The sequence below is a fragment of the Anopheles ziemanni genome, chromosome 3 (genome assembly GCF_943734765.1).
Source record: "Anopheles ziemanni chromosome 3, idAnoZiCoDA_A2_x.2, whole genome shotgun sequence".
NCBI lineage: Eukaryota > Metazoa > Arthropoda > Insecta > Diptera > Culicidae > Anopheles > Anopheles ziemanni.
In genome coordinates this window covers 41,118,418-41,130,301 of record NC_080706.1, presented here as the reverse complement: position 1 = coordinate 41,130,301, position 11,884 = coordinate 41,118,418, and the positions used below count along the sequence as shown (strand labels likewise).

At 43.4% G+C, this 11,884-nt stretch overlaps 1 protein-coding gene across 2 annotated transcripts in view; it reads left to right on the top strand.

Moving 5' to 3' along the window:
• The first annotated feature begins 5,509 nt into the window (after window positions 1-5,509).
• The window catches only part of LOC131286676 (hemicentin-1), a 198,773-nt gene continuing 192,398 nt past the window's right edge, over window positions 5,510-11,884 (top strand). For both annotated transcript variants that reach the window (XM_058315662.1, XM_058315663.1), the window contains exon 1: window positions 5,510-5,824. In XM_058315662.1, the coding sequence (XP_058171645.1) occupies window positions 5,512-5,824 (313 nt within the window). In that variant the 5' untranslated portion in view covers window positions 5,510-5,511. The remainder of the gene's footprint in view (window positions 5,825-11,884) is intronic.

Here is an 11,884-nt window from a genome sequence, read left to right as displayed (position 1 = left end):
GCAATATCTGGTTAATGGAAAATCCACCCGACCCATGGGGCGGTAATGGAACGGCACCGAACGAACGAACCGGCGGAAGCGGAAGGCAGGAACCGCCGGTACAAGGGAGCAGTTTTGCGTCATCGCTATCGTGCTTCCAAAAAAAAAGGGCCTGAAGAAGCTGTGGCCAAGGTAACCGGAGGCACCGAGCCTGTAAGAGGAGGTGGAGCTTTTCTTCGTTGATCGTGAAATGACCGATAAATTTTGCTCGCAAGTGGTTGAGGGGTTGGTTTTTTTTATTTCTCCTTAACTCTCTCTCTCTCTCTCTCTTTCTCTCTTTATTTTCGACAACAAGAAAATGTGGGAAAAGTGTCCTAACACTTCCAACCTTTGCGCTGGGAAAAGACATTCACCAGAGCCGCCCGAGCTGAGTTTGAACAGTGACTTTTTCGAGCTTCTCTGCTTTTGATAAAGGGAAAGAAAATGGAAAGAACCTTAGAATGAATGGCGTCGCTGGATGGATTTGATGAAAAGCAATTCAAACGATCAACTGTCCCGAAGCACCGGAGCCGGTTCAATCCGAGCGTTATCACTCAGTTTTCGATTAATCGTTCCGCCCGGGTCTGCGGTGCGTCCGGTCAACAGACTGCCGGAGCTAAAGATGATGATTCTACCGACATTCAGCCGCCCAAGACGTGTCTCGTCAGTCTGTTCGTCGGGAGTATCCACTTCAAGCTAGTGCATTTAAATTGCTTTCAATCGATCCGTCGCACCGTCCTACCAGCTGGCGTGTCTTGGGATTTTTGCCATCCTTTGGGAAGTGCGGTTGGGAAAACGAAGGACCCGTTGCCTTATCTCCGTCCGCTATTGCTCTTTATTTCCGTCTTCGAGGGGGCGAGTGATGCACTTTTATCGGGCGAATAAATTCTGCGGTACAGGATACGGCGAAAAGCAACCGAGCAGATTGGTTTCGGTGCGAGCCGATCGATGCACGGTAGCCCGAACCGATCGATTACCGTGGCTGTGGTTCTATGGTTCGAGATTGGCACGGGCCGATTGAACTCCTTCCGCTTCTTCCGCTACCTGAACGACTGCCGGGAAGGAACGGGTGTCTTTCGTTTCGCTATCGTCTAGTTCAATTAGTGCGAAAGTCTACCGAGGCGATAAACTCAACAGAAACGAAAGAACTATTAATATGATCGCAACAGTTAGTGAAACGGTCTTGAGAGCGATTAAACTATCACTTCAAAGGAAACCGATTTTCTCACCGGACTGGATTCTTTCTTCCGCGGGACGGTTCTTCAGGGCAATGTGAAATAATAGTTGCTAACTAGTGTTGTGCCTTATGAATGTTTTGGCGAGATTCATTCTATGAATCTTTCGCCTAAGATTCATGAAACTTTTGGGATTCGAATCAATAAACGTTAATGAATCTTTCGATACCTTAATGAATCTTTCACGAATCTTTCACGAATCTCTATGATTCTTTCATTGGCGTCTTTCATAAAAAAACAAAGGGTCCCTTTATCAATTTCTTGCTCCTAAGTTTTCATCAGTTTGTGCATCTTTTTATGATTCATAAATCTCTCATTAAAAGATTAATGAATCTTCGAAACGCAAAGAATCATTCAGATTCATGAATCTGAATCTAAATTACACAACTCTATTGCTACTACAAAATGAAAGTGTAAACAGTTTGTTTATGGTTTTATCTATAAATTTGTTATGAGCATTCAAATAAAAAATATTTACGACTGAAAATGTCTGTTAACATGTTTTTTGCAGATGTTTATCATCCATCCATATCAACAAATTGTGTTTAAAATAAGAAAAAGTCAAATCGATTTGGCTTCAGTTGAAAATATGAATAAAATTATGTTCCTAATAAAATGATAGTGTTGACACGAGTAAAGAAATTAATTCAAATGCGGAGGAAAGCCTGCTTGATAGTGTTTATGCTGCTAATACTCAATTAGCATTACCGGTGCGATTTTCTTAGCATCGAGTGCCTTCCATAATTGATTTAAATTAGTTCCGAATTGAAACGTTCCTCTGCGCAATTATCGTTTGCCTTTTCATTTTCTTTTTATGTTTTGGTTGCTCGCTCGGCGCATGCTCAACACAACACCTGAGCTTGGTGAGTGGTTGTGTTGTTTTTAAAGTTTTGCGTACTTCAACATGCTCCGACCTGCAACGTGTGCAGGTGTTGTGCATTTTGTTAAAGCTGCCAAGGTGTTAAGATCGCGTTTCCCGGATGACGGAAGCGCACGGATGCGTTGACGTTTTCATAAATTTGAAATGAGAAATTTTAATTCGGTACGCCCGGGAATAGCTTGCACTTGCGTGATGAGTAGTGAAGGGCGCTAGTGAGCGGTATTCATGAATTTATTTAGATTTTTGCCACCGTCACCAGCGCGAACCCGCTTCCGCCAGGAATTTCGGCTAGTTGCAATTGCAAATTCTCAGTGCCATAGTGTGCAACCGGGAAGACAGTGGGCTGGTGCCGGCGGCGGAGACAAACGACGGTGATGAGATTAAGACGAGAAGCGCACGTTAACAAGCGAAGGATGCTGTCGAAGAATCAACATTGTTGAAGGCAAGGCTCGGAACGTCGGAGCGTTGGTTCCCACGCGACACTTTTCCCGAGGGTTGGTGGGGCGGCGCTTGTTGCAAGACAGATTTAAGGCACCGTTGTTTTTATTTGATTTTCTGCTCGCTCGAGTGCAACGAGTTTCCCAGATGCTTTGGAACTGGCAACTCATTTGGGGCAAGGAAAGTTTCGTCGGTGATGAGATTGAATCAAAAGTGTTCGGCCGAATGCATACGTATGCAAATGAGCAAACGTGCATGCAGGTGCGCATCGTGTATTTTGCAGCGAGTGTATGAAGAAATAAAAACAGAGTAACGACTTTCATATCACTCTAGTATCTCTTGAGAAGACATAATAAAACGTATAGCGAGCTTATAGTAGTCAGAAACTAAGACACTCTGTAAAAAGCCGCTAAGCTTATTTTTCACCATCCATCCGAGGTAACATACTTCCTGTTGGATCTATTCGAGTTTGGAAAAGCTTCAGCGGGCTGAAATGTTCACGAACCATTCCACCGAAGCGTTGTGAGTTAATTAATCAAAATGTAGATACAAATTAGTTTACTTTACGGTTCCTGAATTGACGAGAGGGAAACCTCTCGGTTCAACCCGACACACCTCTTCTTACTTGGTTAAAGGACTATTCCGACGTTGTAATTAATTGGGTTCTTTATTTCCGGTTGCATAAGCTAGTTGGCGTAAATCTATATTTTTACATTCATTAGCACAACCGGAGATTTTCCAAATAATGAGTGGTTTCAAAGTTGACTTTGTGGAAATAAGGGAAGCAAACCATACCACATTCTTTTACCTGTTCAAATATGACATATACAGCTCCACGAACGATTTAAAAAACCTATTAATTTGCTATGTATTTTAGGTTTTGTTTTTGTTAAATGTGCGCTGAAACTCCTTTGTTTAATGTTCAATTGTTTGAAAACTTTCCAAACAACCACTAAGAGGACTACTGATAATTGATATGTATGGAGTTCGATTTTTACTTACAACATCAAAACTAGTGATGTGCCTTATGATCTTTAGGCGGGATTCATTCAGATGACTCTTTCATCTAATATTTATTCAGAATGTTTGATTAATCTTTTGGCATTCGAATATTAAAATATTGAAGAATTTTTCGTAACCTCAAATGGATGTTTCACGAATCTTCATGATGCTTGCACAGGCGTAGATCGAACGAACAACACAAAAAGGTGTCTCTACCAATTTTTTCGGCTTTACTTTTCTGTTCTATTGCTATTAATGAAAACGATACAAAGAATCATTCACATTCATAAATTTGAATCGGAATTACATAACTTTAATCAACACTGAACACTGAGCATGATAATTTTGCTTCAAATCAATAGTTTGGCTAAGATTGAATAAATTCTAGGATTCTCATAACAAAAGTGATTTTCGGTGTTATTTTCAGCATATGTTAAATTTGTCAATAAAAATTGGACTCTATTAAAAATCCAAGTATAAATTATTTTAAACAACATATCAGGAAACATGCATTTCACTTTATCATTTCCAATTTTTTTTGGGCAATTATAGCTATGTTTTGGTTTAAAGTAAACCATTTCAGTTTTCATATTGCGTATGACTAGGGACCTTTGTATTTTGTTTATGATTTCTTTCGTTGTTATCTGCTCGAAGGTTGGGGTTGGGTTTTTTTATAAAACTCGGATGCTACAGATTTTACATGTAGATCGCGCCGGTTTTGACGCAAAGTTGCAACATAAAATCTCAAAGGATAAGAACTTGTCACAATGACAAGTGAAGATACAGGCTTCAATTTTACTCTTTTGGGCATAATTGAGTTTTTGTCTCAAGTTCCCATTTGAATGAAATAAAAAAAAACATAAATTTTCAGAAACATAAATTTCAACACTCATACAACATCGAGGATATCGAAAAGTGTTAAAACAAACCAATTTGCTAATTTTCCAACCATTTTTCTTTGCAGAATATTTCGCCCAATTCCGGAACAACAATCTTCCAACTCCACGAACAGTGCGTTTGCGTGAGCAAATAAGTGGAGCCGAAACTGTGAAACAATAGACATAAAAAACCGGGGTGTCGAAGGGAAGCGCCCGATCGGGCTTTTATGCAACAGACAATCGCGCGGCACACGTTGCTTCAGGGCTCGGCAAGAAGAAAAACACTCCACTGCAGCCCTTGACGAGCGCCCGGCAAGAGTTTAGCTGATAATTGCATTTTAATTATCCATTTCTCACTTCGCACGCTCGCCGTGGTTCGGTTGTTTTTTTTTCTCTCCTGCGGGGCTGGCCATCGTTTCAGTGAGGGGCGGAGCGCACACCTAATTGATATCGAAAACAGCTCGCGAACAGGTGTTGCTGCGCCCGCTAATGTGGTAGGTTTCGCGGGGCGCGAAAGTTTGACGGCCGGCAGGTTCATTAGGGGAGCGCGCAGCCCTACAATGAAGCAGTTTGGCAGGCCGGCGGAAGGAAGCGGTGCGTGAGGCAGGAAGTGGTGCGCTCGTGGGGACAGCAACAGCCGGATGGATTGGAAGAATTTTCAACCTGCGAGTGGCGTCCTGTCGAAAAATCGGTGATTCTGCTCCGGCGTGTCCGTTGTGCTGGTGTGTGTGTGTGTGTATGGGTGTATGTGTCGGACTAATTTGTGTGCGTCCCACGCACTTCTTGGTGAGTGTAGCCGTGTGAAGGTGGGAACTATCGCGGTTTGATAAGTAGCGGCTTAGCACGCCAGCCGTATCCTAGCGCCGAAGGAATCGAGTCGGTTTTCGCAGAATCGTTCGCCAGTGTTCGCCGTGCCGTGTTTAGTAACTGTTAGCTGGGTGCAGAAAAAAACCACCTTCTGTGTGAGTGTTGAAAAAACAAAGCGGGAAAACCGGGGGGCAAAAACTGCAGCACCGAACGAAGCTTACGAAACAATCGTCCAGACCGGGCCCGCGCAACGATGGCCGCACTAAATACCGCCCGGTGGTATCAAGCACATCCGGCGACGGCTATTAGCAGAATGGCGGCCGGCAAAAACGGCGCACCCGACACCATCAACAGTGGCAACGATCCCGCCAAGCGCGGCGTCCGATCCATCGCCACCGTAAACTGCGCCAGCAACAGAGTGGCCGCGGCCAGCGTCGACCATCGAAGTCAACGAGGCGTAGTTAATTGCTTTCTACGATTTATTTTCCTTCGCAACATTTTCATTCTCCTCATCGTCGTCAGCAGTCTGCTAGTGTCAACGACAGATGCGGTCATCTCCAGTCGTGGTGAGTTAATAACGTTCCTGGCGGACGGTTTTTTTTGCCCCCACCCCACCCCGATTCCCTTCGAGAGGGGATTTTCCTAACGATTCTACCACTTCCTCGACCGAGAGAGAGAGAGAGAAAGAGAGGGAGTGTTGGGTGTGTGGTGGCTTTGGCGTGGGGCGGGAAAGGACCGTGGTCGAGGCTGGTGACGGCGGATGGCTTTATTACACGCCACTTGCACACTCACATACGCACCCGGGAAAGCGCGCGCGCGCGGGCACACCGGTGACAAGTGGTGGAAATTGAAGATGTTCTTGACATTTCCCCGTGACGTGACATTAATAAATGAAACAATTTAACGATTCCCCCGGGGCTGCGCTGGTGACGTTGGCGGTTTGTGCGGATAATTTCCTCACATGGGCAACGATTAACAGCTAGACCGTTTGAGTGGCTACTGGCACTGCACAGGAGCACGTGTTTCTTTCGCCTATCCGTGGTCAGGTTTACAAACACATGTAAGGTGCATTTCGCACATCGCATACAGGAAAAATTTATATGTTGTCTAGAAGTTTATAAGATGTGGGGGGGTATTTGTAAAATTGGTGAAAAATCGTTCACTTTCACAGCCATTTTCTTCTTGTAACAGTTAGCTCCCCGCAATTTTTCATTTGAGGCAAGATAGCGACCAAATTATGGTGTACCGATTGTTGGTTTGGAAACAGTTCGTTTCTTTTTTATTTGTTGGTTAAGAGATAAAATAAAAATAAAACATTGCGTATTTTAGAATTGCAGAATTTCAGGATTGTAGAACATTGTGAGAGTTGTAAATCCGATTGATGTACAAAAGAATTATCCGGGGCGTTCGGGACCAGGCTGATTCCGGATAATCGAATTCAACGGATAATAAGATCATCACGCAAATGCATGTCAGATACATGCGATTACAGTAAGAATAGAGTTTCCAAGAAATTTTAAAACAAAAAAAAGGTTTTTTCCAACATAAGTAATTAATTAAAATAAAATAATTTTAAATTTTTGGAATTTTTAAAATGAACTTATTTTACTCAAAGTAAAATAAAAATAAAAAATAAAGTAAAGTAGTTTACTTTGCTGTACTAAATTTACCAATCGGTGAACAATAATGTACATTTATCCACAGTTAGATGCTTACTAGCCATTAATGTTCGAAACAAGTGTTTCATTTAAGATCTAGTCAATGTCCTTTTTTTATTCGTACCATAACAAATTTGATGAAAATGTAGAAAATTTACCGGCCGAACTAAAAATCAAAACGAATACAGAGGAGTCAACAAGTTGAGTCATGTTAGCAGGCATTTAGTGTGACTGTTAAGCTTAAATAGTATAAATTTGTGTCAATATTTTCTTAATTTTTTAAAATCAATACATTTGTGATGTTGTTAAAGCTTGATTCTGCGGCTTCATGAATAATTTTTTGGCGATTTCATGAATAACCCAAACTTCTGAAGAAGTTATACATTAAAACGTTTTTCATGAGTAGGTTAAGACCTGAAAACGGCACAGACTGTTCTCTTTTCCTAATGCTATAGATTTTTAGCATGATCCTTTTTTCCATTTTCAATTTTTAAATTTTATGAGTCGGTTATATTTGAAATAGCTTTTACGCGTAGCATACGATATTTTAAAAAAAACCACTTAAATATGTTGTAGCATTCCACAAAAATGTATGGAAACTATGTTTGACTTTCATCTTGTTGATGTCCTTTCTTATCGTTGATTACAAACCAAACCGAGAATATTGTTTATATTTTATATATGTTTTAGTTTTCTCAACGATAAGATTAGATACTTGAAACATATTACATGTTTTATGTTGTTCTTTGATATTTTTCTCTATTTTGTACCATCATAAAATCATGAATAATTATAATCCATTGCCGTGCGGCGAACAACTCCTGGTAGCAAGAGCTATCCGGCACAATGTTTGACTGGATCTGGTCTTTATCGTGTCATGTAAAAGCTAGTTTTAGCGAATCGTTATCTGTGCTTTATGATCATTATAACAACTATGCTCTCCACCGTTTCTGGCTTCGACTGGGGTTGAAAATCACCACCACTCGGCTTCTAGCCACTTTCGTAGCTAAACACCGTTGTTGTGACTCTTGTAAATCAGCCAACCGTCAGCAAACAAAAATCAAACCCCCACATCAGCATATTCCCAACTTTTCACCTTCCCCGGGTGGCGTCAGATGGAACCACGGGTGCTTATGGCAAGCGGCGAATGATAGCTAGTTTTCGGGGGGGTTATTTAGTCATAAATCTTGCTCCGGCGTTCCTTCTCAAGAATGGCCGAGCTCTGGCAAACATGTGCATATTCCTCCCCCACCCCATCCCCCGTTTTCCACGGGTGAGGAGCTGGGAAAAACATCTTCCACTCGGCCAGCCGGCCGGTGTTTCGGGGGGCAACCTGCAAATGATTTATACTGACACCGCGAAACCGAAACGAAAGACACGCCTCGCTGAAGTCAAGTCGAGCAACTTTCCGTTTACTTTCACCCGGTGCCTGCTTGGGTCGGTGTCTGTGTGTGTGTGAGAGTGTGTGTTTGGCGGATGTTTGGGAGGAAAAACTTCCCGCTGCCAGCTAGCCGGAATCAAACAGGAACCAACCATCCTAAAGTTGGACAATCGTGCGGAAATCGAGTACCGAAAAAATACATCACCTCGAAATCGTACACAACTAAACAGGAACATAATGATTTACATCAAACGCCATTAAATTACCATAAATAACAATTTATCTATCCTCTCCCCCCCTCCCTCCTCCTCTCCCGGAACAATGTGGCCAACATCGAGTCATGTGAATGCATCGCGTGGAAGCCGCGGCTAGATTTCCGCCGGTCCGCCTGGAGGTAGCTGCCGGGAGCCTAATTTCGCTCCCATTAAACAATTGAAAAGTTCCTAATGGACTTTCCATCCATCCATCTATCTCTCTGGGTGGTGCTTTTTTTCTTCCCCCGCTCCTTTGCGCGTCTTGGTGGGTCGGTTCTCGGTGGGTTGGCTGTGGGTCACGCCGATGTTGTCGAGTCGTTGGTCGTTCGGTGGCTTATCTGTCGGTGCCGGGGCGACAGCAATGGTCACCACAAACCGCGCACAACCCCCTGCCTCCACCCTCCCCCCGTTTGGGCCACCATGGGCGCAATCGAAAGACAACACAATGCAATGCAATCAACAAAATCGTGATACTGCCACGAGACAAATCCATTTTCTTATCCACAGTTGAAAACTTTCAACCACTCCGGATTTTCCGGAGGGGGCGCGGAGGGGTGGTTAGGTTTGTGAGAAAAAAAACACACACCCACACGCGGTAAGCTGGAGGAGGTGGGAGGAAGCTGTGGAACTTTTTACCATAAATCAAGCGGAAGACACACGACGGAACAAGCGAGCGGAGTGGTGCAAGTAGCGCAAGCAGGCGAACCGAAGGACGATTGTCGTAAACGGTTCCCGGAGAAACAGATACAGGGAGCGATATAGAGAGAGAATATAGAGAGAAAGAGTGGGAAAGTCTTCCGCATCAGATCCGGTATTGGTATGCAGGCGGAAAAGGTTATGGCTACGGCAAAAGCCCGATCCGTGTTGTATCCTGCACTTGGGTTTACCTCAACGTCCGTCAACGCAAGGGTCCACCGCCCACCCAACTCGGCATCCGGTTCCGGGGACGGCAGAGCATTAAAAGCAGCTCCGATCTCCACCACGTTCTCGAGCTCCGCAGGAAAAGGGTAGAAATCTAAACCTCGCCCGAAACAATCCAGCTCGAGTCGTAGTCTTTCTTGTGGGGTTTTCTCCAGCAAAACTCCCACCGTACGACCACCTTGTTCTGTTGTCTTCGAGTATGCCAAACCCCCACACCTAGTTCGTGCATTCGTGTAGTGGAACGGAACGGAGCGGGCAAACGATTGCGGTGGACGATGGCATTACTAAATAAAATAAATGAAGAGACAAGTGCGAGTGGCTCTTCCTGTCCGAGCACGACAGGGAGCCCGGTGAGTGTCTTCCTTTTGTCGAGTGTGTGTGCCCGAAAGAATATATATATCCATTCCAGCGCTCCCGTACCAGCCCCCGGGTTGAAAGGGGGAGCAAATAAATGCTGACATAAATCGATCTAATGGCTGTAAATCCATTAAAGGCCAGTTTCTCACCCGCGCGATAAGCGAGTCGAGCTCCGATCGGGTAGCAAACCGACCGGAAACCGAGCTCCATCCCAGAGTTCGATCACTTCGATTGATCGAAACTGGCAGTGGATTGATTATTTGGAAAATGGCACTCCTTGTGACATTATCTCCGCCGGACGATCGCCGCGATTAATGATGATGATGGCGATGGCTTTTCCGGGACGCCCGGAACGGAGGACCTGGGGGAGGGAGGGGAAATAATGGTAGCACATCCATTATGAATGAATCGGCCAGCGGTCGGTGCCGGCCCAAGGTTTGGTAATGTTTTAACCATTCAATATCATTATTGAACGCGACCAAGACACTCGAACGGAGCGGGAGTGGTTTAACGGGACGTTTATTGTAATAAGGCTGTTGCACGGGCTGTCCATGCTGTTACCCGGGAGCTCATTACATTCCGAGCTGGGCAGGATAAATTTGCAAAAGCAAATATTTGGCTCGTTTAGGGCCAAATTATTTTCCAACAATTTTCATACGGCAAACAAACTTGCGCAAACTTCCTGCAACATCGCCTGGCGGCGATCTGAAGACTGTGGGGAGAAAAAACGCTGACGAACACGTTCCGGGGGTGTGGGCACGAATCAACACGGCCCGGGACTTCTTACATTTCACCGAACAGTCTTTTCATTCACGACCACGCAACGTGTTCCAACGTACCTGCTCCTCCTGGGAGTGAAGGCAATCACCGTGGCATAGACAAGATAGGTTGCATTTCTTTTTCTCATTTCTGTTGGGGAACCGAGGCACAGTGGCTCAATCGGAGAGGCTGTCCGGTTTTCTCAATGATTCACGCAATTTTTTATTGTTTTGTTGTTGAACAAAACTAAAAAAGATTTATAGCTTCTGGTACTTGAAATAATGAATATTATAATTTATTATGTTTGCAAATGATATTAGAAGAACCACATTCCATAAAACGGGAGCGTTTCACGAGCTATGGTTTCTTTGCTCAACCATGATGTATATCTCTTATTTCTTTGGAACATAATTTTATATTTTTCAGCACGACGTAGAAATTCCTGAGGTGTGGGAAACGAAAAATATCTTGGTCATGTTATTAACAAAACTGATGCTCTGGATGCCTGATTGCAATTGAAAAATGAATATACTTGAGTCTCCCAAAACCGAAGGTTAACGAATTCATAGTTCCGAAGTTCTGTTTAGTTCCCAAAAGTACTAGGTCTTTGAATCTTGTCATAGAAAAATATTCATTTAGTTTTTGTTTCACTGTTCAAAATGAACAAATAATTAAACGAATTATTTTTTTAAGTTTCTTCACAAGATTCTAAAGTTTTTTCACAATAAATAAAATTATCTCTTCAACAATGTATGATATACTTTAAAAAATATTTTTTATATGTCGCAAGAATGGAGACAAAGTTAAAACTCATGCATCCAAAATTTCCTTCTAGTTTTCATTTTGCGCTTATACATGCGTATTAAAATGATTAATATTCAGAATACTTGTTATCAAAGTATCATTCCATACGAAAGGGACAAGAGATTTTTTAATTTGATTTGAATGTGACATCAAATCAAATGACCACTCACCGAGCCACTGTGCGAGGTGTGGGAGGTTCGTGTGTTTGAAGCAACATCTTTCATAAAACCCCCTGCGGGTAAAGCCCGGAACTGCCAGGAAGCGCCTACCATGACCGAACGGTTGGCAAAGGAGGCTATACAGAATGGCTCCACTTTTCTCTTTCGGCGGGAAAACTCAACACTCGAAGCAGTTTTTCTCACGTCGTGCGTTTGCGTTGCTTCTTCGTTTTAATTTAATGCAATGCCTATAATGCCGAAGTATGTGCTCAGCGCTGTCAGCGAGTTGGGTGGCGCTTTCACGCCAACACCAAAACACGGCCACACACACACA